Source organism: Coptis chinensis, chromosome 3 (genome assembly GCF_015680905.1).
Source record: "Coptis chinensis isolate HL-2020 chromosome 3, ASM1568090v1, whole genome shotgun sequence".
Taxonomy (NCBI): Eukaryota; Viridiplantae; Streptophyta; class Magnoliopsida; order Ranunculales; family Ranunculaceae; genus Coptis; species Coptis chinensis.
The window spans coordinates 107,256,677-107,283,706 of NC_141458.1; the positions used below are offsets into that span (position 1 = coordinate 107,256,677).

Genomic DNA, 27,030 nt, shown 5'->3' on the forward strand with positions numbered 1-27,030 from the left:
TGGAAGGTGAAACCCACAGCATATCGGTCTTTTGGGTACACCACAAAGATCTCCCGCAGCCAAGCTCTCGCCCGAAAGGCCGCAGCCTCCAAGACTCGTAAGCCCTCCATTGGTTCTTTCTTAGTCCCCCCTGCTACAGTCCCCAGGTCTTATTCTTCCATAGCTGACTGGGACGACGATTTTGCCCCCCCTGCAGGCACCTCTGACAACATGGATGTTACCAAACTCAAGCTTTGGGACAGCGATTCCGATGGTGATGCGCCCACCACTGCAGCCGCCAAGGGCCCTCCCGCCAAGAAGGCCAAGACTACTGCCCCCAATGCCCCTGCACCTTCTTCTCGACCTTCATCACCGCGGCCCTCCACCCGCCACACTGGCAAAGAGGCGGTCTAAATTGGTCCCCTACCCGACAGGCCCGTAGAAATCTGGCATCCTCAATTCAAGGCCAGAGACCGCGACGTCACCACACATGACTCCGCTCTGGATAATCCAGCAGTGGCTGCGTCTCTCTTCTTCAGCTCCCACCTCCCTAGGGACCAAGCGTATGGGGATTCTGGCTCCTTCTCCTCCCACCGAGCGGCGATCTACACTGGCTGGGAACGGGTATGCACCCCATCCCTCTCTCTTCCCTCTTTATTGTTTACTATTCTCTAACTTGGTCTGTCCCTTCAGCTGAGCCTAGATGTGAGTTATGTGATTCGCGGTCTAACCAACACCCTGGACGCGTTCGAATTTGTGAAAGCTGAGATTCACCGGCCTATTGAGTGGAAAGCGAAATGTGCCCAACTTGAGAAGGAAAGGGATTACGCCCATATCACTGCCTTCAAACATCACAAGGAGCTCCAGCAAGCCGAGGAAGCCTACAAGGACTATGTGGCTGGCGTCGCTTCTCAGCTAGAGAGCCAGAAGGAAGCCGATAGGGCGCTGCCCTGCAAACTTTGGAACAAGATGGTTGAAAGGTGTCATTTGGGCAGTTCAAAGTCCTTGCTGCCAAGAAGATAGCTCGAGAACTGAATCAGTCAGCTGGAAGCTCTTACTGCCACCGGGCGTCTTCTCCCTAACCCATCTCCTACTTTGGTTTCAACTGAATCCGCGGCCATCTCCCCCGCTCCTGAGACGGAAGCCGCTACCATTCCTGGGGTATCTTCGTCTCCTATTGACGTGGACGAATCCACCGACGTGGTGGAGGAGGGCGGTCTGCAAGCTGACGCCTCGGGAGATCCGAAATGAAGTGTATCTAGGTTTCTCTTTGTCTGTTGGCCTAGCTAGTTGCACCGTTTGTATCTGATATTTTGATGCTTCAACTTTTTGGTTTCCTGGGTTTGGATTTCTGGGTACTCCCAGCAGACCGCAGTGGGTCTCCGTTTCTGTTTAACTCATGTTTTATGAAAACTCATTACATTCCAAGTGTTCCTCTTGTGTAATGTGTTGACACCCCTCCCTATTTAATTACTGCCTTGTTTCACCATGGCGTTCATCCCCTTCCAATTTGCTTTAGTGATGTAGGAGGCCGCTGAGTATGCCCGAGCCACTCAGCGAGCCCCCCAAATGGTCCGTGGAGATGTTGAGGGCAGCTGAGCATGCCCGGGCCACTCAGCTTGCCCCCAAGTTGACTAAGGAGATGTTAAGGGCCGCTGAGTAAGCCCGGGCCACTCAGCTTGCCCCCAAGTTGACTAAGGAGATGTTAAGGGTCGTTGAGTAATCTCGAGCCACTCAGCGTGCCCCCAAGTTGGCTGTGGAGAGGTTGAGGGCAGTTGAGCATGCCCGGGCCACTCAACTTTCCCCCAAGTTGACTAAGGAGATGTTAAGGGCTGCTGAGTAAGCCCGGGCCACTCAGCGTGCCCCCAAATTGGCCGTGGAGAGGTTGAGAGCAGCTAAGCATGCCCGGGCCACTCAACTTGCTCCCAATTTGACTAAGGAGATGTTGAGGGTCGCTGAGTAAGCCCAGGCCACTCAACGTGCCCCCAGGTTGGCCGCGGAGATGTTGAGGGCAGCTGAGTATGCCCGGGCCACTCAGCTTGCCCCCATGTTGTCTAAGGAGGTGTTGAGGGTAGCTGAGTATGCCCGGGCCACTCAACTTGCCCTCAAGTCAACTAAGGAGTCAACATTGATGTAGAAACCCTTATCCGCTGCTCCCGGCCTAACACACACATGAGCGAACGCACATTCATCAGATGGGAAAAATTGGCTATTGCTTTCATTAACATAGTAGCTAACTCAAAACAACATTACAAGGCTCGAATGAAGCAAATACAATTTTCTTTAATTAAAAGCACCCATAACAAAAGTTACTCATGAAATTCTTTCAGCATCCGGATGTTCCACAGCCGCTTGATGTTCTCCCCTTGGAGTGTCTACAGCCTGTAGGTCCCGGCTATCCCTGCCTCCACCACGGTATAGGGTCCCTCCCAGTTGGGTCCCAACTTCCCGTCTGCCTCCTCCTTGGTGGCTGTGGTCACCCTCCGAAGTACCCGATCTCCCACATGAAATGTCTGCGGCTTCACCTGCTTGTTATACTGTCTCTGCAATCTGCGGTGATATTCTTCCAATCGGATGTGCGCATTGTCCCTCCTCTCCTCTGTGAGGTTTAGTTCTTCGGCCAGTATTCTCTGGTTAACCCCTGCCTCTACCGCCTTGGTTCTGGTCGTTGGAGCCATCATTTCCACCGGGATCACTGCCTCCACTCCGTAGGCCATTGCGAAGGGGATTCTCCTATAGATGTCCGCGGCGTAGTCCGATACGCCCACAGTACATGATTTAACTCATCTGCCCAGCACCCATTACGCTCCTCCAACTTTTTCTTTAAATTATCCATGATAACTTTGTTAAAAGACTCTGCCTGACCATTCCCCTCAGGATTGTACAAGGCTGAAAACCCTTGCTTTACTTTATAGGCTTAGAGGAATGCCTTCACTTTTCCCCCCGTGAACTGAGTGCCATTGTCCGCGATGATGGTGTGTGGCAGCCCAAACCGGCATATTATATTCTCCCACAAAAACTTTCTCACCTGTTCCTCTTTCACTTGCTGTAGGGCCACACCCTCAACCCATTTCGTAAAATAGTCGATCGCGACAAGCATAAACCTCCTTTTGCCACTGGCCAAAGGCAGGGGCCCGACGACATCCAACACCCACATAGTGAATGGCCACGGACTAAAGACCTTGTGTAATGGTTCTGCAGGTGAATGTATCAGCGGCACAAAGGTTTGACACTTTCGGCACCTCTTGGAGTACTGAGTTGCATCTTTCTTCATGTGGGGCCAAAAGTACCCTTGAGATAGCAACCGGTGGGCCGTCGTCCTTCCTGCCGAGTGGCTTCCACAATCCTCTTCGTGAACCTCTCCTAACACCTCTCGCGCTTTCTGCAGCCCCAGGCATCTCAGAAGTGGTCCACTGATGCTCCGCCGGTTTAACTCACCGTCTGTCAGAATGTACCTCCTTGACCTCTATTCCATTCTCCTTCTCTCACCTTTGTCCCCTGTATCTATCCCTGATAGGAAACTCTTAATGGGTTCCATCCATCCATGCTCTTGTTCAATAGCTAGGCACACATCCTCGTCCTTCGCGGTGCTTGGTTTGCTTAGTACCCTAATCTCAATAGATCTACCCTCTGTCTCAGGGAGTACCGCGGCCACGTACGCCAAGGCGTCAGTGTGTCTATTCTCCCCCCTGCCTAGATGAGCAAAACTGATCTTTTCGAATTTTCCTGTCTTCTTCTGTACCACCTCTAGATACTTGGCCATCCGAGGGCACCGCGCTGCAAATCCTCCATTGACTTGACATATTACCAAATTAGAATCCGAATACACTGTCAGTTCGTGCACCCCCAAATCCTTGGCCAAATCCATCCCCGCTATCACTGCCTCATTCAGAATCATTGTTCGAAGCCGCAAATCCCAGTTTCATTGACAACTCCAAGCGAGTATTCTCGGGGGTAACCAGCACCACCCCAATTCCGTTCCCAGTATTTGTAGCTGATCCATCCGTGAATACCCTCCAACCATTCCGCATGTCCCACGGATCCAAGGGGTCGTGGTTTTGGTCTACCTCCTGCTCCATAACCATCTCTTCCCCCCAGGTGGGGTCCTCGGCCAGGAACTCTGCCATCGCTTGGGCCTTCTCGGCGGTTCTGGCTTGGTACTCGATCTCATAAGAGCTGAGCAGCACGACCCACTTCAACATTCTTCCCGATTTCTCAGCCTTCAATGCCTGCTTGAGTGGCAAGTTAGTCACTACCACCACAGAATGAGCATCGAAGTATGGTTTCAACTTCGTTGTAGAAGACCGGTGCGGGGCATACTTTTTGATCCTACTGTACCTTGCTTCGGCGTCCAACATTGTTTTGCTTTGGAAATACACCGGCCTCTCTGTTTTTTCCACCACCCTTATCAATACTGAACTAATCGCACACTCCGACACCCCCAAGTATAAGTACAGCTTCTACCCCTGTCCTGGCCGCGACAGGATCGGGGCCTTGCCCAAATATTTTTTCAACTCCTGGAACGCCTTTTCACATGCCTCAGTCCATTGGAAGTCACTCGTCCTTCTTAACAGTAGATATAAGGGCCGACACTTGTCCGATGACTTGGATATAAATCTATTAAGCGCCGCGACCCTCCCAGCCAACCTCTGAACTTCCTTCACATTCTGCGGGGACGACATCTCTAGTAAAGCCCTAATCTGACCCGAGTTCGCTTTTATGCCGCGGTATGTGACTATATATCCCAGGAATTTCCCGGATGTTACCCCAAATGTGCACTTCTCTGGGTTCAATATCATCTTGTGTCTTCACAATATGGCGAATGTCTCTTTCAACCCCTCCAAATGTTCCTCTTCGGTCATACTCTTCTCTACCATGTCGTCTATATAGATTTCCATCTTCTTTCTGATTTTAGCCTCGAACATCTTTTCTCCCACTCTCTGAAGTGTTGCCCCCGCATTCTTCAGACCAAAAGGCATCTTGGTGTAACAGTACGTTCCCCCTTCCACTATGAATGCCGTCTTCTCTTGGTCCGGGCCATACATCACCACATGATTGTAGCCCATCAACGCGTCCATGAATGAAAAGAACTTATACTCTGCAGTTCGGTCCACCAACTCATCTATCCGCGGCATCGGGTAACAATCCTTTGGACACTCTTTGTTGATGTCTGTGAAATCCACGCACATTCTCACTTTCCCTTTTTTTTTAGGCATTTCTACCACATTCGACAGCCATTCAGTGAACTTGCATTCGCAGATGATACCCGCATCATTCAGTTTCTTTACCTCCTCCCGAATTCCTTGTGCATACTGTGGTTTCATGCTCCTCATTTTCTGCTGGACCGGGCGGGCCCCTCCCCGCATATGTAATCTGTGACACGCAAACTCCGGGTCTAATCCCACCAAATCCTCAATGGTCCATGCAAATACATCACTGTTTTCAGCCAACAAGGCAATCAGTTTCGTCTTCCAATCCTTTGAGAAACTTGCCCCTATATTCACAAACCTCTCCTCCTCGGCCATTCCGATGCTCACAACCTCAATCTCGTCCACTGTCTTGCTCCCGATAAGCAGCCTCTTTTCTTCGGCCGCGATTTGTAATTGCTATGTTGGACTGTCCCTTATCTCCGGCGTCCCCTTACCAGGTGCACGTACCAGACCCTTCGCTGTCACCTGGTGGAGGTTCTGAGCCGCGACCTGATCACCCTTTATCTCGTACATTCCCCCATTCGTCGGGAAACGGATCACCTGGTAATAAGTAGAGGGAATTGCCTTCATCTTTTGAATCCATTTTCTTCCCAGGATCGCGTTGTATTGCGAGTTAGTGTCCACTACCATAAACTTGGTGAAAATGGTCACCAGCAGTACTAGCTCCCCTAAGGGCTCGGTCATGCTGTCGTTGAACCCGAACAAGTTAGTCCGCGGAGGCTTAATCTGCTCCTTTTCTATTCCCATCTCTTCCATCACACTTTGAAACAACAAATCCACTAAACTTCCGCAATCTATCAGCACCCTTTTCACCATGTAATTCCCCATCGCTATGGTAATCACCAACGCATCTTCGTGCAGAGAGCTCACCGACTCCAGATCCTTTGGAGTAAACTCTATCCTGTCACTTCCTTCGCTGCTTCCTGGAACTGGCTGCGGACCTCTCACAACTTTGTTTATCTGCTGCAGACTGGCTGTCTTCCTTACCTTATCCCTGTGGGCGTTCCTCGTTTCTCTTGAATATAACATTTATCGTGCCCGGGATTTCGGGAACCCTTTCCGGTGAACTTCCTAGACATGTTCCTTTAGCTGTCCTCTCCCAATCATTCTCTCTACTAACCATTGTAAAGCAAATCATTCATTGGTAGCATGATTCCTAATCTGATGGTACGCGCAAAACGGCTTTCCCTCTATCTCTTTAGGCGAGCTTCGCGGTTCTTTGTAATGTCGTTGTCCCTTGATCAGGGGTAGGATTTCCTCCAACGGCTTGTTCAGTGGAGTCAAGTCTATCTCGCAGTAAGGTTTTCTTTCCCTATACTCCCTTCAGGCTTGGTCCCAGCCCCTCTCGCAACTGTGTCTCTCCCGTAGGTTCCTCCGTCTCGTGCAGCGGCCCTGTCTCTGTCCCTCCTATCCTCCGCGGCCACTGTGTGCACTGACTTGTCGGGTTTCTTGGGTTCTTTACTATTTCTCCGCAAAATGTCCTCGTATCGGATATACCTCTCTACCTTCAAGTACAAAGCATGCAAGGTGGTAACTTCAATCTTTGACACTGATTCATGTTAGAACGCTATGACCGCGGTGCGCTCGTCCAAACTCTCCACCCTCAGGGTCTCTTCCTTGAATCTGCACAAAAAGTCTCTGAGTGTCTCCGCGGACTTCTGCTTGACATTAAAAAGATCTGCTACGTCCACCACCATCTTCTTCTGATGGATGAAGTGATTCACAAAAGCTTGCTCCAACTCCTCGAACCTTTGTATACTCCGCGACGCCAACCAATAGTACCAGTCGGATGCTCCGCCTTTCAGACTGGCGGGGAACATCATGCACCAGAGGCCATCATACTTCGCCTCTTGCCAGATAGGCATCTGCTGCCGGAAGTGATGCAAATGGTCCGCTGAATCTCCTTTCCCGTCGTACCTTTCAAACCGCGGCTGGGTGAACCTTTTGGGTACCTCCGAATTCCAGACTGAATCAGCAAGTGGATTCTGATTCAGGTTGTCCACCACCTTCTTAGCCGCGCCATGTTTCTCTTTTTTCATCACGCGGTTGGCTTCCCTGTCTCTTTCGATCATCGCCTGCACCATTTCCATGGTAATGCCTCCTGCACGGTCCACCCCAGCTTCCTAAGGAAGTTCCTCACTTTGCACTTCCACTTCACTACCCGTAGGTACTACGGTTTCCGCTCCTCCCTGAGTTTCTTCTCTTTCTCTCCTCAACTCCTCATTTTCTTCCCTAAGTCTACCTACCTCCTCCTGAAGCAACCTAGTTGCTTTAGCCACCGCATCTTAGACTTCCTCTTCCCCCACCTCTATGTTTTCAACGCTTGTCGTTTCGTTTTGAACGGCCTCCTCCCTCGCCAGCCTTCCTTTGCCTCGTCCTCTACCTCTTCCCCTACCTCTTCCTCTCTTAGCTGGAGCGATGTTTCGCACCTTCTCCTTTTTCTCAAATCGTGGACCTACCTCCTCCCCACAGACGGCGCCAAATGTATGCACACAAATTACACCCTCTAAGATCCTATGTCATAATCTCTCTCTCTCTCTCTTTTCTTTCTTTTTTTCCTCCTTTTTTCTTTGCTCTACTGTTCCTATCTATATCCTCCTCCCTTCTTTCCTATCCGTTGATCTCCCTCCCATCCTTTGGTCCACACTGGCACACCTGTCCTCTTAGGGTTCCGCGGCCTTGCTGTTGTACCCTCCGTTCCTTCTCTATTAAGTTGCCTCATCTTTGACTCTGACCGCTCTGTTTCCACATGCTGCTGTACGACCCGACCACTTTTGCAAAGCCGCGGCCCCAATTAGGTGTTTCACGCCTTCTTTTTCTTATCTTACTTCGGGCCGGCGGACATGCCACCTCAGTAGACCAAAAAGGGGTTAATACATGTTTCTCTCCTCTTCTTTCTTTTCCTCTTTCTCTTCCTCATGTGAAGGATAACTCCAACAGTTTCTTCTATTGTATTAAAGAATTGGATCAAGAAAGGATAGTTACCTTTACGAGAACACAGTTTTTAAACTGTTATATTAATGAATTGAAGTTAATGACGAGAATGGAACTGGAGAAGAAGATGAGAAGCGGAGTTCGAATGTAGAAAGAGAGGGAGAGCTTTGGTGGGTCAGTGGGTGTGAGCGGGTTTAAAATTTTATATTGTGAGGCCTCAGGCCCATCTTATAAGTTGGCTATTTATGATTTTTTCCTCTTTTGGGTTATTCCAGGATTTAAACTTGGCTCTCAAGAAAGTATAAAGCTATTCGAAATTGGGAAATTAAAGTATATATTAAATAGTTTGCAATCTATTCAATCACTGTGGATGAAAAATATGTTTCAGGATCTGAAATTATTTTTTCAGCATTTAAAGCGTTGGTTCTTAGGCTTTGATTTTGTTTTTTTTAAAGTAAATCAAATCCAGGTTCACATCAATCAAGATGAATTATTGGCTGATAGCCTGATACCAATGGTTATACCAAAATCTTGCATACCAACAAGGCAAGAAATACACATATTTGACGTCATACTTTACTATTTCTTGAACCTTGGAGATCAGAGTTCGATCACAAATGCGATACACGAATACTGTGCCAGTAAGACCAAATTTATAATATATCGTAATTCGTTGAAGACTATAAGAATCAGTTTTACAAAATTTATAAAAGAACTTGCATTTGTACTGTGAACAGAATGGATCAATTCTATCTAGAAACAATTGCTATCAAAATGTGGTTGAAACTGAGGTTGGGCACAAGATGCTGGGTTTCGGGTTAGGGAAAGATGAATACACAAGGTAAAAGAAGAAAGAATTCGACCATGGATGACTTTATGCCATCACATTTCTTTTAGCCAAATATTCTCTCCTGTCAATATGAACAACAAGTACTTGAGGAACCCGTCTTCAGCTAGAAATAAAACCCCGATCAACAAGGATACACACCTTTTTGAATTATACTACAATCTCTATTTTGAAAATTTCAACAGAAGAAACAAGCCTATCCACAATCTCGCTCATGGTTGGTCTCCTTTTATAGTTCTCAACAAGAGCAGAGTTTGCAATATCAACTAAGCTAATAAGTTGATCAATATTAGCATCACCATTTAGCTTTGGGTCCAGCATTCCGACCATAACTTCAACTTTCTTAGTTTTACGCCATTCTTCAGTCCATTCAGCAAGTGTTACTGAACCTTGTACTGACTTGAGCCCAGTTATCAACTCCAATAAAAGAACCCCGTAGCTATATACATCACTCTTTGTTGTTACTTGACCTGTTTTCAAGTAGTTTGTATCTGTGTATCCAAATGAACCTTTTACTACACTCGGAGTATGGGTGGTAGGGTCATGACCCAACTTGCAAAGCCCAAAGTCACCAAGTTTTGCATGGTTGTTGTCAATCAAGAGAACATTTGAAGACTTGAGATCTCTGTGAATAACTGGTGGATCAGCTTCAGAGTGTAGATAGTTCAGAGCATTTGCTATGTCTAACGCTATGCTCAACCGGTTCGACCATGAGAGTATCCCTAATGTTTGGCCACGGTGTGTATGCATTCGCTCAAATAGGCTCTTATTTGGGACATAATCCAATAGCAGCAGTTGTTCTCCTGCAAGGGAAGAATAGCATAGTTGTTTACAAAAGGAACCGTACCCTATGATTTCAAAATAAGCAGAGAAGAAATTGGTGTAGAAAGAGAAACCAAAGTTTACTACGCAGGAAAGTCTAAACAATTAGCTAGGAAACATAGTGCCGAAGTGTCAAGGAGTCATGAAGCCACACTATATTGCTGATAATATATGTCCTATACGAAATTTTATTCAGGCTATATTTCTTGATGACATCTTTTGCAAAAATTTCATGAATAGTTTTGCGCTATAGAATGAGTGGGAGACTCAGCCATTAATTAACTAACATCCTTTCTAGGACAGAGTAGTCGCAATGTTTACACTTACCTTTATCCAAGCAGAAACCCATCATCCCCACTAAGTTTGGATGAGAAAGTCTCAGCAGAACTGAAACTTCATCAAGGAATATTTTCTTGCTCCCACGCCTCTCTGGCATCACACGCTTAACAGCACCATATCTTCCATCACTGAGCTGAGCTAGATACACAAAAGATGTTGCACCAACGCCTATTCGAATACTAAAATCCTTTGTTGCCATTTTCAATTCTTCAAAAGAATAAGTTCTTACAAGACCACCACAACTAAAACGTTCTTCAAAGTTGCGTTTCCTTTCCTTCTTCAGTTCCTCTTCTTTAGTAGTACTGGCTTGATCTAGATGGAAAGCCAACCTCCTAAAAAGAATGGTAAGAAAAATCACAAACAATATTGCTGCTATTATCCACAGATGTTTTGGATTTGCTGTAGAAAATCCAAAGAACCACATAATTGTCTAGTTTGCTCCTATCATACATGGTTAAGAAAGGAAAAAAATGGAAATGAATTGAAAGAGTCCAGGATATGCTTCAAATGAGGTAAGGATGGGGGAGTGAATTTCAATGATTCATGGCTTTGGACATTAGTGCATAGATCCTATAAAATGGACTAGCTTGGTGATTCCTTTTTGATCCATATATCTAAAGGTATATCAAACTTAATAAATGAAACTTTGTTGTGTCCTGTGAATGAAATACTTGTCCCATTAAAAAAAAACAGTTAATTCAGAACCTACTCCCAAAAAAAACAGTTAATTCAGAACCTACTCTTGGGCGTGCATGATTTCAATTTTTTAGCCCTGATTATAAGACATAATAAATCAAGTTATCATGTAACAAGAAAAATCTTATTCTTTTAACCAACTTTGCTTATACACAAAATGTATTTTACAGCAACCAGTATGTGGACTACGGGAGCAGATGTCCGTGGTATGTTAAATGTTTATTCCAAGGAATCGATCGCTATTTTCGTGGTCTATTAGGCGATTAATACAATTGGTAAGGAATTTATAGTGAAATAACTTTAACTAAACTCAAATTCTATTGGCTATACTTAGCATCCTTTCTCCTCCCTGGATATAAACTTGGTGCGACTCCAGTAGTTGGAATCTTTTATGCAACTTTATTTTCATTTACTAGTGGCTTGTCTGGTTCGTTTTCCAGTCGATCACATGGTTAGTTTGTTTGTCAATCCAGCTCCCATAGACCATAATAAAATTTGTTGAAATACACTTATATGTACATACATAATTTCATGACAGCATCTCATATCAATGTACATTCACTTGATATCTAAAATTCTAAACAAGAGTTGTTCTCAGTTGCTGAGCTTGGAAAGAAGGTACAGACACCCAGATGACAGAAGAATAGAAACAGAGAAGCAAAGCAAGTCCATGGGAGAGCTAATTTCAACTCTCTTAGTCTTTTCCAATAAACCGACTAGAAGAACCATCACTATTACATGCCCAAGCTTAGTTTTGAGTTCATTCAGGGACTTTATTTCCAGCCACTTTGGCCGTTCCTACAACACAAGAAAAATTGATTTATTAAACAATTAAGGAGCAGCGTTTTCTTTAAGCGAGTTCATTATGAGTCGTCGCCATAAGATAACTTGAATTTCTTCCTATGTACTATTGTTAATAATCTAACTTCATACTATTGTCTTTAAATGAATGCAATACATGATTTAGCAGTTACATAGATTCTGAAGTCACTTTTCCGGTTAGGTTGATGGGTAAGACCATCCATGTCACTAATATGTTATAGCCTTATAGGTTTGAAGTTTTGAGACTGGAACATTTTTGTGTTTATTGGCAAGATATTCACCATTATTAGGAACTGGAATTGGGTTTGATCAATATACACTCCAAAGAAATTTGGTTTTGGATACAGCGTTTTGATTACCGTCTTTGACACCCTATTACGATATTAATAGATATTGTACCTAAAGTAGGAGTTATCTTATTTTAGTAGGAATTATCTTATTTTAGTAGGAATTATATTTTAGAGCATCTTTAGGAGAGCAACTAAAAAAACACCAAACCAAAAAAACACCAAGCAACTTTAGGAGCAACATCAAAAAAACACCAAGCAACTATGCGGTTTTGGCAAAACCGCGCCATATAGCCCACGCGGTTTTGGCAAAACCACGCCACTAAAGCCCAACTAACAGGCCCAAGACCACGCAGCGGTTTTGCCAAAACTGCGCGGTGTTCTCAAAGTCACGGTGTTCTATGCACCACAGTTCTAATTTTCAGAAAAAAGCGACGCCGGTTTTGGCAAAAACCAAGCCCACGCGGTTTTGCCAAAACCGCGCCATAGAAGCCCATTTAGCAGCCCAGCCCACGCGGTTTTGCCAAAACCGCGCAGTGTTTCTCAAACCGCGTAAGTGATTTGATACAGCATCAAACCTGGAACCAAATATTGGTCGATTTGGTGTTTGGTTTGGTGTTTTTTTTGTGTTTTCATCAACATGTAGTTCTCCTGAAGTTGAAAAAACACCAAATTCTTGAGAATTTGATGCTAGGTTGATATCACTGCTAAAGATGCTCTTAGGTAAGAAGATTTCAAGGAGTTTGACATAGCCTTGGAGAGCAAAGACTCTCGGCAATCTTTGTATATATATAGTTGAGGTTTTGTGAATAAAGACAGAGAAAATTAGTGAACAATTTAAAATGGTATCAAGAGCTTAGAGAGATCCTAGGGCAAACACGATTTTTTTTTTTTTTTTCAGTCTTTTAGCCTCCAGGAGAGATCATGGCTATCATGGCTGGCGGAGAGGGAGACCAATCAAAAGATGGGGAAAAGAAGGTGGATAGGACGTATCATCTTGGATCGAGTGACGGTCCGGGAAACATCATTACTCCTATTCAATTACGTGAGGAGAACTACGATGAATGGGCGAGGGCAATTCGCACCTCGCTAAAGGCGAAGAGGAAATTTGGTTTTGTGGAAGGGACGGTTCCGAAGCCAACAACAGAGGAGAAACTTGAGGATTGGATCGCTGTGCATTCGATGTTGGTGTCATGGCTGACCAATACCATTGAGTCGTCCGTTCGGACGACACTCGGAGAATATGATGATGCACAACTCTTGTGGAACAATCTCAAAAGCAGGTTTTGTGTGGTAAGCGGCACTCGTATTTGTCAATTAAAGACGTCCTTGGGGGAGTGCAAGCAAGGAAAAACCGAGACTGTGGCAATTTACTTTGGTCGTTTGTCAAAAATCTGGGACGAACTAACCACATATGTGAAGGTGCCGGTTTGTAAGTGTGGAAGTTGCACGTGTAGCATAGTCACGCTGGTAGAAAAGTTGAGAGGAGAAGACTATCTACATCACTTTCTTATTGGCCTCGATGGACCATATGCTTCAATTCGTACAAATCTGCTGGGACAAGAGCCATTACTGCCGACGCTTGATAGAGCATATCAACAAGTGATTCAAGCGGAAAGACTGCATGGAGGAGAGTTATCCTCATCCAAGGAAGAACGAGATAGTATCATGGCCTTCTCAATTTAGCCTGATACGCGTGGCAATGGCAAGTCTCGTTCTGTGGATCCTACTGACAAGTTTTGCAATCATTGTAATAGAGAAGGCCACGACGAATCCTCTTGTTTTCAATTACACGGCTCCCCAAATGGTGGGGGGACCGGCCTCGCGGAAGTAAGGGACCAGGTCGTGGTGGAGGACGGACAGGAAGAGGAGGTGGGCATGCAAGTTCTGGTCGTGGCCGAGGGTATGGTGCACCGTCTGTTCGTGCAAATAAAACTGGTGGGGCTGGAACTTCGTCTGGGCAGCAGGCAGTGTCCTCACAGGGGCTGGCGGATGCGACCGAAGCTGCGGGTCTTGCAGGTGTTTCAGCAACGCAATTGCAGCAAATTCTTGATCTTTTGAACTTAGCCAAAACAAAAGACCGACTGTATGGTAAGAATAGTAGTTTTAGTTGGATTGTCGATACAGGAGCATCGAACCATGTGTCGTGTGACTTGTCTCTTTTGCAGAATGTGAGAAAGGTGAAACACTGCCCGGTGGGATTACCGGATGGCAACACGGCCGAAGCAAATCAAGAGGGGAGTGTCGTGTTGCCAGGAGGATTGAAGCTTGACAGTGTGCTTTATGTCCCACAATTAACATGCAATTTAATTTCTGTGACTCAATTAATCGATGACTTAAATTGCGTTGTACAATTCACTAAAAAATTTTGTGTTATACAGGACCAACCGATGAGGAAGGTGATTGGAGCGGGTGAAAGATTGGATGGACTTTATTTTTTTCGTGGTGTTCCTCAAGTGAAGGTCTTAATAGTGGATGGTGATTCGTCGTTCAAGTTGTGGCATCAACGAATGGGGCATCCGTCGGAGAAAATATTGAAGTTGATTCCAACTGTCAATCATTCTCGTCGAAACAATAGTAGAGCTTGTGATGTATGTCCGCGTGCAAAGCAACCTAGGTCTAGTTTTCCCACTAGTATGAATAAAGCTGGTAGGATTTTTGAACTTGTTCATTTGGATTTGTGGGGGCCTTACAAGGCTCGTTCTTCATGTGGGGCTATTTATTTTTTGACAATAGTAGATGATTTTTCGAGAGGAGTTTGGGTATACTTACTATTCAATAAATTGGAAGTTGAATCTATGTTTCTTAATTTTGTTGCTATGGTTGAACGACAATTTGAACAAGTGATAAAACGTGTGCGAAGTGACAATGGGACCGAATTTAATTGTTTGCATGATTATTTTCGAAATAATGGAATTTTTTTAGACTTCTTGTGTTGGGACTCCACAACAAAATGAGAGGGTTGAGAGAAAACACCAACACATTTTGAACGTGGCTCGAGCATTGCAATTTCAAGGGAACTTACCAATCAAATTTTGGAGAGAATGTGTGTTGGCAGCATGTTACTTGATTAATAGAACACCCTCTACTTTACTGAAGACTAAATCGCCATATGAACTGTTGTTTGGGAAAGTGCCTTCTTATGAGGTTGTTCGTGTATTTGGTTGTCTTTGCTATGCTCATAATCAACGACACAAAGGTGATAAATTTGCAAATAGGAGTCGTAAGTGTGTCTTTGTTGGCTATCCTTTTGGGAAGAAAGGTTGGAAATTGTATGATTTAGAAACACATGAGTATTTTGTATCAAGGGATGTGAAGTTTTTTGAGAAAGAATTTCCTTTTGCACCACACCAACCACGGAGTGTGGTGACTCCTATGCTGGTGAACAATTAGGATGGGTCATGGAGTGAGGATGAGGGTGCCAATGAGTGTGTTGTGTGTATTGAGGGGGGGTTGGAGGCAGTGTCCACCCTCGATAAGGGGTCTGCGGTGCAGCCCGTACAGCAGCCCACACATGAGAATATGCGTGATGAGGGGATGGAGAATACGGTGGGGGAGCAAGATGCGCTAGTTGACAGTGAGTTGGGGTGCGAGAAACGAGCCAAAACTCCTTCCACACGATATCGTGATTTTGTTACTCATATTGTATGAAAAATAAGTCCATATGAGATTTCATCAGCTACTTCATCTTGCTCAAGTACGCCCTATCCTATAACATATTTTGTGAATTGTGAACGTTTTTCTGTGAGACATAGGAATTTTCTTGCAGCAGTGACAGTGGGACATGAGCCAAAGCATTTTAAAGAAGCAATGAAAGACTCGGGATGGCGAGATGCGATGGGAAAGGAGATACGAGCCCTTGAAGACAATGAAACTTGGGTAATGGAGACTCTTCCACCCGGAAAGAAAGCACTAGGGAGCCAGTGGATATATAAAATTAAGTATAAATCTGATGGCAGCATAGAGCGACTCAAAGCAACACTTGTGATCTATGGCAATCATCAGGTGGAAGGAATTGACTATAACGAGACATTTGCTCCTGTGGCAAAAATGGTGACAATTCGCACTTTTCTTGCAATTGCTGTTGTTAAAAGATGGGAGGTACATCAAATGGATGTGAATAATGCTTTCCTTCACGGTGACTTAAATGAGGAGGTTTATATGAAGGTTCCTCCAGGTTTTGAGAATACAAATCCTAACATGGTTTGCCGGTTGAAAAAGTCATTGTATGGTCTAAAACAAGCTCCCAGGTGTTGGTTTGCAAAACTGTCAACAGCATTGAAGAATTATGGATTTGTGCAATCCTATTCAGATTATTCATTATTTGCGTTGTGCAGGGGCAGAACTCAGCTCAACGTATTAGTTTATGTTGATGATTTGATTATTGCAACGAATGACAAGGTTGCATTGACAATTTTAAAGATTACCTTGGCAAGTGTTTTCATATGAAGGATTTGGGAGTTTTGAAATATTTCTTAGAGCTAGAGGTAGCCCGTAATCCAGAAGGAATTTTTCTTTGCCAAAGAAAATACACACTCGAGATAATTTCCGAAACAGGTTTATTGGGAGCAAAGCCTACGGCATTCCCTATGGAACAAAATCACAATTTGGCACTTGCTAAGGGTGAATTTCTTGCAGATCCGACTCCGTATAGACGACTTGTAGGGAGATTGATTTACTTGTCTGTGACGAGACCTGATCTTGCATATTCAGTTCATATTCTGTCCCAATTTATGCAACAACCTCGTGAGGATCATTGGGAGGCGACTCTCAGGGTCGTGCGATATCTAAAGAAAAGTCCGAGGCAAGGGATTTTGCTTCATGCTGATAGTGACCTCAGTCTAGAAGGATGGTGTGACTCAGATTGGGCTAGTTGTCCACTTACGCGGGCGTTTCTGACGGATGGTTCGTGTTACTTGGTCGTTCTCGGTAGATCGTGGAAGACCAAGAAGCAACAAACAGTGTCTAGATCGTCTGCGGAGGCTGAGTATAGATCAATGGCGGCAACAGTGTGCGCATTGAAGTGGCTTAAACAACTTTTAGGTGATTTGGGTGTGCAACACCCGAAGGGTATGAAGTTGTATTATGATAGTCAATCGGCGTTGTACATTGCTCAAAATCCAGTTTTTCACAAAAGAACTAAGCATATAGAATCTGACTGTCATTTTGTTCGAGATACGGTGACTGAAGGGATGATTTGTCCGTCATATGTTTCTACTAGTGTTCAATTGGCAGACATCTTTACAAAAGCATTGGCATTAGGAAAAGCAAAATTTGAGTTTCTGCTTGGCAAGTTGGGCGTTCGAGATCTTCACGCTCCAACTTGAGGAGGGGTATTACGATATTAATAGATATTGTACCTAAAGTAGGAGTTATCTTATTTTAGTAGGAATTATCTTATTTTAGTAGGAGTTATATTTTAGGTAAGAAGATTTTGAGGAGATCGACAGAGCCTTAGAGAGCAAGGACTCTCGACAATCTTTGTATATATATAGTTGAGGTTTTGTGAATAAAGACAAAGAAAATTAGTGAACAATTTAACACACCCTCTTATTAGAAAAAGGACGTGATTCATATTCAAAACGTGTTTCGAGAAGAGTGAAAAATTACATGATCATGATGTAATGTCGGTTTCTTCTTGTTTCTTGGCAGTTGAGTAAAATAAGTTAAGATTCCATTAATTATCTCTGCTACTAAACTAAATGCCAAAGTGGGAGGCTTCATGTCTCATTCTCAAATGTCTACAAGCGATGCAAGTTTTAGTGATTTTCTCAAACAAGTCGAATATTCTCATTTCGAAGCCTGCAAAAGTTTAAAATATAGTAAGCTCAGGCCATAAAGTCAATAGTAGCAGGACTAACCTTGAGAGTGAATAAGCCGAAGAGATTTGATCGATCGTGGGGACTCGTCGCTATATCTAGATTGCTGACAAAGAGCTCATAGAGACCCATTCCAAAAACCAGCATCACCGTTCCAACTAGATAAACATCTACAGTGGACAAAGTAAAGATTAAGACTGATAAAATTAATCAATGTAGCTTTAAATCAAATCTCATTATACATTAAGAAACTTTAATGTGGACAAATATATCGATACGTAATAACGAATTGTTGGTTAACTATTCCATTGAAGAAAAATAGCATAACCATAGAGAAAAATAAAAATACGTACCAATGGCCTCAACAAGCATTAGCATCATCTTTCCACGACCCATAAAGTAGTCCTTGAAGGAAGCCGCAACATAAGTGCAACCCTACATCATGCACATAACACTGAGTAACATGAGAAATCGCAGAAATCCAGGCTTCAAATTTCGGGTTAGTCGTGTTATTAGTATGGACCTGTTATGATACAGTTCCCATATAACTGAAGTGTTTCATCATTCAGCTCTAGACGAGGATATGGCAAAGTTTGATATGCAAAAGTTTCCTTATTGTCATTCAATCTCAAATGTCAGATTCCTTTTGACAATTAATGATTCGATCGCTTGTATGTGACTCGCTAAAAAAACTTAAGGTATTTTTTTTCTTGCACGCAGAATTACAGCTTACTTAGCCTACATATTCAATTAGTTTTGTAGATTTATCCTCAATATCAAAGTTGTTGAACAAGCTTAAATCTTCTCATTCTGTTTTGCCATCAAGCAACAGGAGAATTTGTTAAATTAGTCCAAGACGAATGCATGTTAAATTTGTGGAAGTAGTTTATGAACAGGATTTCCCTTTAGTAAATAATGGATTTCATGTACTTGAGCTAAAATTCCAATGTCGTTTAACCAAATCAACATTATAGCAGTTTTTTCCTAAAATGAAACACACCTAAGGATATACATTTTAAGATGGTATGTAGTGATCAGAAAGAAAAAGAAAACGACGACATAGTTTGGTTTGAGGATGAATACCTTGATGAAACACAGGAAAGATCCAACTAAAGACCCCCACACGGCAAAAAAGGTCAAGAATCGGCATCCATAAATAACCTATTTAAACAATAATGAAAGACTGCTTAGGAATATCAAAGAAAGCTCATTAAGTAATTAATAAACAAATAAAATATATACTGCTTATGTTTCTCACCTTCTCAATACCCTCTTCCCAGGCTTCCCACTTTTCTTGTGATTTTGGTAACAAATCAGGCCCAACACTTGAAGTCGTAGAAGTTACTTGAACTGATTGGTTTGTGGGCATAGAACCAAAGGTTTTGGATACTGGGAACCTGACTGTTGGTCTCCAGAACTCACAAACTCTGTTACCGTGCACAGTAATACATTGCCATTTTCTAATAAAAAGGGATCCACTTGGCTTTGCAATTAATACTTCTCTCATAGTATCTGCATCAAAGCTTAAAAATATAGAAATAACTAGTAAGTCGAAACCAGCAAGAAAAAGATTACTCTTCTTCTAGTCTAATACTCTATTAATTCAGATCTCTTGAAGGAGGCAAGGAGCTTGAAAATGATACGGTTTTTGAGGGAGGGTAGCCACACAATATATATCCAACCCACTCAATATCCTTGACTTCTTTTGCTTTTGTTTGCCCTTGTTTTATTATGACGACAATACTTGTAGCTGAATTTTCAAGTTAGACACGTTTAGATGTTGAATTGAAACACTATGCTGAGTTCAAAATAGACAAAACTTTAGATTGTGAGTGCTGAATGGTGTGTAATGTGATCGGTGTGTGATATGTCGAACAAAATATAGCTCAAGGTGGTGCGGAAGACAAGTGGAATATATTTATTCTTAAATAGCAAACCCTTCATAGAGTTGTCATGCATTTCCAGCTAAGATGTAGTTATTGTTAAGTGCTGTATTCTTAATTTCTTAGTACTTGCAGCTAAGAAGACGAATTATGATTTCAGCGTCGCCACGCAGCCCAAATAACGACATATATGGTTTTGTGTGAAGAAAGTCCAAAAAGTTTGTGTATTGTTCCAAACTGTAAGGGGAATTTAAGTCGTAACTTGTGTAATTAAGCAAACTTGACATGATAAGAGATTTCACCAAAAAAAAACAAGATATGATAAGAGATGGAAAATAATATTTACGAACGTACTAAACGTCTTCAAAGTGCCATAATATGTACATTCTTTCACCCCAAGCTCCCAGTGTCAAATAAATTTGCAATTCAGTTATTATTGAAGTTTGTAGAGGTAGTATTTGTTTTATTTTGTTTAATCCGAACTAAGTCTATAAAGTCCTCACAGCGAGTTTAGTCGAGGGCCGACCGACCCGACCTAACAAGGCCTACATATCAAGTTTTTAGTGAACAAGTCTAGTTATAGAATCAAGTCGGACGTAATTGAGCTTTTGCCCTTCCTAGTTAAATAAATACACGCACCATAATTGGTTCCTTTTTGTAATTTATCACGGAGTACTTTTCAATAAGATCTTATATAACAAAAATGATCGTGAAGAAGATGGAGAATTGACCCTTTGATCATCAAATCAAAGGAGATTCTCAATTTATTTTGCCTTATAAATTATATTTTTATTTTATAGAACGTAGATCCACACCCCGAAATAAAAGCGTAAATTTGTAACACGTAAACCAAAAACAATCTTTGTCGAAAAATGGCATTTGTAAAACGAAAAAAAAATATATCCTTGGCCCTAAAACCCGAATTCTAAAACCGATACCCTAAAAAGCCTTTAAAAGGGCTTAGGGTCTCATTATTTAGATGATACCCGACCGACCTATGACTTTTTAGGGCCGAAATTACTTGATTACATTATCTAAAGGGCTTTTTCATGTTTGGACTAGACCTTACCCATTGCCCACCCCTAATTTGTTTGATGAACTCAGTTGCCTACATATCGAAGTTCTTTAGTGAACTCGAATCAATCGGGTAACGAGCTTTTGATTGGTTGATTACCGGAGGAGATAGAGATAAATGATCGAGAAGATGGAGTTGCCCCCGAGAATGGAGAAGATGGAGCGTAGATCCCCTTTCGCCTTTGACTTGATAGCTTTTACTCCCCCTGAAATAATGATTTCATTTGATATCTTGCTTGTTTGTTTAGAATAGTATGCGTGAAAGAAATGGAGATAATAAAAGTGGAGACTAACATAGCCCTTTTCTTACTTGGTTGAAAATAGAGATTGTCTTACTTGGTTGAAAATAGAGATTGTTGCGAATTGAATTTTCTGTGTTTTGTAGGCTGGATGTTGTTAGTTGCTTAGAGCTTTGTTGTAAGTTGATGTGGTAGGTCCTACATCGTAGTGCGCAAATCGTAGCTCGTAGTGCGTAGATCATAAATCGTAAATCTTATGTCGTAGTTCGTAATGCGTACATCGTAGTTCGTAGATTGGATTTGACTGATAATTAGCCTTTGAGTAGTAATTACAGTTGAATCAAGTTTAACCCTATTAAAGACCTTAAGTTGATTTGTGATCCTTTTGGGGGCACCGTGGATTTGATTTGACTGATAATTAGCCTTTGAGTGGTAATTACAGTTGAATCAAGTTTCACCCTGGCATTGGTGTTAAGTTGATTTGTACGTCTTTTGGGGGCATTTTTGTTGATAGTTAGCCTTTTGAGGGCGTCACTATGGTTGATAGCTAGTATTTTGGGGGTATCACTATAATTATTAGTCTTGAATTGACTGTATGTTGCTAGGCCCAGTTTTGGAGCTTTGAGCGACCAGGTCAGAGATGGTTGTAGCTAGCCCCCAGTTCGTAGTAGAAGCAGCCCTTTGTGGGTGTTAATGTTGTTTAGCCACAATGTTGGAGCTTGATTGATATGTTTCGATGGCAATAACTTGTCCCAATTCGGAGATGGCCATGGCTAGCCCCCCAACTTGATTGGTTTGCAATAAACCGCAAGGGAGTGAGCTTCCATTTTGCCATTCGATCGACTCACTAGTTTGTAGTATATGCGAACTGTCGAGGAGGGAACTGCGTGCTTTGAATTATTATATCTGATTCTGGAATACTTAGATGCTTCTCGGTTTGGAATTGTTGATTCCTTCATCGACAAAGTATTGTTTCCCCTTGATTTGTTATTTCAATTGATGATGGATATGTTGGCAACCTTTTATGTGTGGTATAACTCCATGGCAAGCGAGCTTTTTTTTTTAGATTGATTGACATTGATCTATCTGTAAAACAGCGGTCGGATTTGTCATTTCATTCACATTTCAATAAAATTGCAAAACTTTATTTATAAACAAAACAAATATGATCACATGAATATGTGAAAGTGAACTTAGGTGAGAAAATGATGAAAATAAAATAAAATAGATTTTGGATTCTGGAGATAGAAAATCCATTTGAGCGAATCATATTTCCGTTAAAAGAGTTAGTCTCGATTTGTGATCCCTAATAACAACTCCTCATCTCTAAACGAGCGTTATTAATGTGTGGAATCGATTCGAACCCCATCGTTGGGTGAACTTACTCGATTTCTAATCGTTATAATTATCGAAACACCCTCCCTAACGGATATAATCCTCACTCAGGCAGAGTTTCTACTCCGAGATCACAGAACTAAAGTGTTATTCTAATTAACAAAAAATAAAACTGAATTAAAAATATTTTAATTAAAAATTGGAATTAAATTCTTCATTACACTAGAAAAGCAATAAAGTACTATACTCCTATGATGGAATGTTAACAATTCCATGAGCAAAACTAAAACTATACCCTTCCATTTATAGTTTTTCTGACGGTCTAGATTCAATTTATCTAATCTAATGGTTACAAATAAAATATATAATATCCCAGGGAATATTCTAGAAATAAGGGAATATTTCAGAAATATTATCTGGAATAGTAATGGGATTGGACTAAATAGTAATATGCTTTGGCTTTATCTTCATATTCCAAACTGTACGACCATTTTTTGGAAGCTAGATACCGTTACGTAAAGTTTTCTATGCTAATCATTTTTGCTGGTCGAATGCTTGAATCAGAGTTATGAGACGAAAGATATCAACGTTTGAAGTTTTCTCCTGACTTTCGGGCTGATTTAGGTTAGTTTGACCAAGTTTTTTATCCAAAAATCTCTTCTTTAGCTGGCTTAGGGATTCAAGTTTGGATTCTTCAACTTGTTTCATGGTTCTCTGAGTCCATAAGCTTTGCTGATAGTTTGGAGCTTTAAATGAGCTGATACTGAAGATTTCAAGTCCAAGCTTTATTCGGTTGTATTTCTTACTAAAATGCAGGTTTTGTGTGTATTTTATCGTTGTATGTTGAAACCTATGAAAACATGAAAATATAATTAATTTACATTTATTAAACACATAATTGACCCAAATATAATGTCTCTACGGGGTTTAACAAGTACACACAGTTTTGGGTACTTATTAGACATCATCAACGCGAGCTTTGCGGTGTGGTCAGTCTGGGATGACCTGGAATATTGATGTTCGTTCAAGTTCCAATGAACTGATGACAACCTATATACAACCTGAACTGACAGTGATTATGTTCGAGTTGAACTGATAGTTGGAATATTGGTTGCTTCTTCCAGGTTGTAAACCTGCTCTAACTTGACTTGAGGATGACTTGATCTGAGGACAACCTGACCTGAGGATGACCTGACCTGATAATGGGCTGATCTGATGGACGACCTGACTGAGGACGACCTGGCTGAGTGATGCAGGAGGATCTGAGTCAGATGATGCTGAGTTGTCAGATTGCACATTGATGGTAATAAAGTATCATGAGTTGGCGGATCAGCACAAAGATGGCAAGTAATCGTGATCTTTAGCTAATTGGAGTAAGTTTGGATGAGTTTTGGTATTTTGGCCATAACTTGGCTACAGTTGTCAAAATCATGTGTGTGACCCCAATTCGGAAAGATCTCGGCAGCGCGCACGCTATCACCACCGAGCTCTACTCTATGGTGGCCATTTTCGAGGTCAAAATCCACTATTTTCTCTTGCAAATTCACATTTTTCTGTTTTTGTCCAACCTGAGCTGATGATGTGATGATCTGATGGACGAGCTGGCTTGAGGACGACCTGACTTGAGGATACCTGAGCTGAGGCCGACTTGATGATGATACGCTAATTTGATGGATAACCTAGCTTGAGGATGACCTGACTTGAGGATGACCTGAGCTGAGGCCAACCTGAGTTGATGATGCGCTGATCTGATGGATGACCTAGCTTAAGAACGACCTGGCTTGAGGATGACTTGACTTGAGGATTAACTGATCTGAGGATGACCTGAGCTGAGGCCGACTTGAGCTGATGATGCGCTAATTTAATGGACGACCTGGCTTGAGGACGACCTGGCCTGAGGATGACTTGAGCTGAGGTCGACCTGAGTTGATGATGCGCTGATCTGATGGATGACCTGGCTTGAGGACGACCTGAGTTGAGGATGAGCTGATCTAAGGATGCCTTGAGCTAAAGCCAACCTGAGCAGATGATGCGCTGATCTGATGGACGACTTGGTTAATGGAAGACATGACTGATGACAACCTGACTGATGGAAGGCTGATGGACAACCTAGCGGAAACCTAGCTGAGGTCTTTGCATGAGATCTAGCTGAGGTTTTGATATAGCTCTGTGATAAGTTGTGTTGGTGTGCGCTTCTCCTCATTGATATAGGTTCATAGATTAGCATGCTCTGAAATTTCTGTTTGAGATTGGTTGAACCAACACCTTAGTTGACCTGGTAAGGAGCGACCTATAAGTTGGATTCCTGGATCTGTATTGTCACTGATTTGTCGTAAAGGAACGTGTGACATGGTGGTAGTTGCATCCCTCGGGTTCGGTACTGGATCGATTACAAGTGATCTATAAGTAAGAAGTATATCTTGTAACATAGAAGTGTGCACAGATTATCCGAACTGATCCAAAGATTAAAGATTAGTATAAATGAAGAATAGTTGAATATAGACTTATCTCTTAGAACGTTGACTTTTCGCTTGCCACCATTGATAATCCACACCAACGTCATGGAAACTTCAATGACATGCTTGCCGTAAAAGAATCTTGGAGAGTTTTCATTTGATCGGCTAAAGCTTTGAGCTGTCCTTCCATGGTGGTTTCACCAAGTTTCGTGGGATTGAAAAAATGGTTTGAATGTTTTTTCTCAAGAAGACAAACCGACAGACGGCGCCAATGTAGAGGTAGTATTTGTTCGAATGAACTCGGTTATGTCGAGCTGCCTACGTATCAAGTTCTTTAGTGAACTCGAATCAAGTCGGACGTAGTTCGAGTTTTTGATTGGTTGATTAGAGGGGAGATGGAGATAGATGATCAAGAAGATGGAGAATTGGCCCCCCCTGAGAATGGAGAAGACGCCTCTTTTTATAGGCATAAATCCCCCTTTTGCGCTGTCTTGATGATTGATTTTACTCATTCCGTTATGAAGTAATGATCTCTCATTAATGATGCTGTTGACTAGCTTGCACGGTTACATTTCCTAGGTCGTTTGGACGACCTGACCTTAGGTCGTATGCACGACCTGCTTGTAGTCTAGACACGTGGTCTGCCACGAGTGGTTGAGAGTGGAGGGTACTGACAAAGTTTGAGTTACAAACTTATTCCATGAAATCAATCCATGGAACATCTCAATGGCGAGGTTTAAAGTTAGAACCACCGAATTAGCAGTTCGTAGAAGTGATAAAACCGCAACACAAAAGATTTGAAAAACTTGGAAAATTATAACATGATCAACAAACAAAACATTACCTGTCACAAGCTTTGCATTTAGACAGTCACAACATAGCTATGAAGTTTATGGTGTGCTTATTCCGTTATCACACTGCATGGGCTAAAGAACTAGAGAATGTTTGCTGCCTCAAAATTTGATTGTTGTTATTATTAGGATGAAATTTATTAAATGCCTTTTGAAGTTGTCGAGTAAAAAATTTCGTCTTAATAATTATTTATTTAGTGATTGGAGGTTCCCTCCAAACTGGTGTGGCAGTCTGGTGTCACGAACACGTCCCAAATCATGTGTTGAGAGGGGACCGTGCGGCGTATATGATCGTGCAGCTTGACCATGCACAAGCCTGATAAACATTCGGTGCTCAAGTTACTCATGAATAGTAAAGACTAAGGGTTACCCCGTTTGCCCACAGTCGAATCCTCAGATATGTCTGAGAGGAGACTAAGCACACTCATCCCATATCTTTGAGACTGGATAGCTGAATACACCATTGGGACGAGTATCTAGATGTTCCTATAACCCAGCAGCACAGCGTAACACGATGCACTAGGACGTGGTATGTGAAATCTCTTTTCCCAACGGTACCACATATGCATGCTCCAATGTGATATGTCTCTAGACCCGTCCTAGAGTCATCAAGAATCCATGACGCACCCTTGAGTGTCACCATGAATTGGCCCTGGTATTGTACCAAGGAAGTTCCTAGCTGATACTTCGGAGACTATGAGGAGTGATGGGAACTCATCCCTCCCTAATATAGTGAATAAGGATTTTCCACTATAACCAAAAGGGAACATTGATCCAAGTGTGAACTTTAACCGGGATTAACTCCTAGCTTGGTGCTCCGAATTAGACGTTCGACCACTCTATTTGGTGTGTCTCGAAACGTACTAAAAGATGGAATTGGAATTGGGAGCACCCAACTCATGGTTTGACCACAAGTTGACTTTTGTTGACTTTTCTGGCCAGTGATATTTGGATAGGTTTGGACCTTCCATTTGGCATATATGTGTTCACATTTGTGACCCCGTCACATTCTAACCCACTTAATTGTCGACGTCCTCGTCGAGAGAATAATCTTCTACTATATGTGTGCTTCATCTTGGTTTATCCTTATCTGCCACATCTTACAACATACTTGACTCAAACACTTCATGCGATCAACTCTGTCATCTTAAGAACAAGCTTGTATTCATCCACACTGTCACTCGATCTGCCCCTTGACAATGCGAACACTGCACTTTTGTTGCTGAAATACTTGTGGGAAGAAAGCACTAACATCATGGTTAAGGAGAAATTGCTCACCCATACGAACAACTTGAACTCTCCCAATATATATGATTGTCCCTGGTTCATTTGGTCATCCTAATTCCACTGAAGCAATGTCCCGAAGGACCGGATGGCTCCACGCCAAACAACTCTGGCATTGTTCCAGGAATTGTGCTTCTGCTTGAGCAATAATAT

At 42.6% G+C, this 27,030-nt stretch overlaps 6 protein-coding genes and 1 pseudogene across 7 annotated transcripts; 1 reads left to right on the top strand and 6 right to left on the bottom strand.

Annotated features, from left to right (window-relative positions):
* Positions 1 to 2,354: 2,354 nt before the first annotated feature.
* LOC147512695 (uncharacterized) lies at positions 2,355 to 2,696 on the bottom strand. Its single transcript, XM_086598773.1, has one exon. It carries the CDS (start codon positions 2,694 to 2,696, stop codon positions 2,355 to 2,357), a length of 342 nt encoding a protein of 113 aa, XP_086454899.1.
* A 749-nt stretch (positions 2,697 to 3,445) lies between these two features.
* Positions 3,446 to 3,847, bottom strand: LOC147512696 (uncharacterized). The gene has a single exon (XM_086598774.1). It carries the CDS (start codon positions 3,845 to 3,847, stop codon positions 3,446 to 3,448), a length of 402 nt encoding a protein of 133 aa, XP_086454900.1.
* A 16-nt stretch (positions 3,848 to 3,863) lies between these two features.
* LOC147512697 (uncharacterized) lies at positions 3,864 to 4,337 on the bottom strand. The gene has a single exon (XM_086598775.1). The coding sequence runs from the start codon at positions 4,335 to 4,337 to the stop codon at positions 3,864 to 3,866; it is 474 nt and encodes a 157-aa protein (XP_086454901.1).
* A 1,248-nt stretch (positions 4,338 to 5,585) lies between these two features.
* On the bottom strand, positions 5,586 to 6,218 carry LOC147512698 (uncharacterized). Its single transcript, XM_086598776.1, has one exon. It carries the CDS (start codon positions 6,216 to 6,218, stop codon positions 5,586 to 5,588), a length of 633 nt encoding a protein of 210 aa, XP_086454902.1.
* Positions 6,219 to 8,870: 2,652 nt separating this feature from the next.
* LOC147512699 (putative receptor-like protein kinase At1g49730) lies at positions 8,871 to 10,677 on the bottom strand. The gene is made up of 2 exons (XM_086595713.1): positions 10,120 to 10,677; positions 8,871 to 9,773 (listed from the first exon to the last, which is right to left on the bottom strand). Exons 1-2 carry the CDS (start codon positions 10,553 to 10,555, stop codon positions 9,121 to 9,123), a joined length of 1,089 nt encoding a protein of 362 aa, XP_086451839.1. The 5' UTR covers positions 10,556 to 10,677; the 3' UTR covers positions 8,871 to 9,120.
* A 606-nt stretch (positions 10,678 to 11,283) lies between these two features.
* LOC147512700 (uncharacterized) lies at positions 11,284 to 19,606 on the bottom strand. Its single transcript, XM_086595714.1, has 5 exons — positions 19,014 to 19,606; positions 18,839 to 18,916; positions 18,109 to 18,190; positions 17,798 to 17,925; positions 11,284 to 11,625 (listed from the first exon to the last, which is right to left on the bottom strand). The coding sequence occupies exons 1-5, from the start codon at positions 19,260 to 19,262 to the stop codon at positions 11,422 to 11,424; spliced, it is 741 nt and encodes a 246-aa protein (XP_086451840.1). The 5' UTR covers positions 19,263 to 19,606; the 3' UTR covers positions 11,284 to 11,421.
* Positions 12,724 to 14,441, top strand: LOC147512701 (uncharacterized; annotated as a pseudogene). The gene is made up of 2 exons (XR_015215085.1): positions 12,724 to 14,027; positions 14,105 to 14,441. The product of XR_015215085.1 is annotated as an uncharacterized LOC147512701 (transcript).
* Positions 19,607 to 27,030: the final 7,424 nt, after the last annotated feature.

Coding starts and splice junctions, on each gene's coding strand:
- LOC147512698 (XM_086598776.1), bottom strand. CDS start 6,218: ATGTTATATTCAAGAGAAACGAGGAACGCCCACAGGGATAAGGTAAGG.
- LOC147512699 (XM_086595713.1), bottom strand. CDS start 10,555: ATGTGGTTCTTTGGATTTTCTACAGCAAATCCAAAACATCTGTGGATA. Junction 9,774..10,119: donor GGGTTTCTGCTTGGATAAAG/GTAAGTGTAAAC, acceptor CTTCCCTTGCAG/GAGAACAACTGCTGCTATTG.
- LOC147512696 (XM_086598774.1), bottom strand. CDS start 3,847: ATGGATTTGGCCAAGGATTTGGGGGTGCACGAACTGACAGTGTATTCG.
- LOC147512700 (XM_086595714.1), bottom strand. CDS start 19,262: ATGAGAGAAGTATTAATTGCAAAGCCAAGTGGATCCCTTTTTATTAGA. Junction 18,917..19,013: donor GGGAAGAGGGTATTGAGAAG/GTGAGAAACATA, acceptor TTGTTTAAATAG/GTTATTTATGGATGCCGATT. Junction 11,626..17,797: donor TCGGCTTATTCACTCTCAAG/GTTAGTCCTGCT, acceptor CTTGTGTTGTAG/GAACGGCCAAAGTGGCTGGA.
- LOC147512695 (XM_086598773.1), bottom strand. CDS start 2,696: ATGGCCTACGGAGTGGAGGCAGTGATCCCGGTGGAAATGATGGCTCCA.
- LOC147512697 (XM_086598775.1), bottom strand. CDS start 4,337: ATGTTGGACGCCGAAGCAAGGTACAGTAGGATCAAAAAGTATGCCCCG.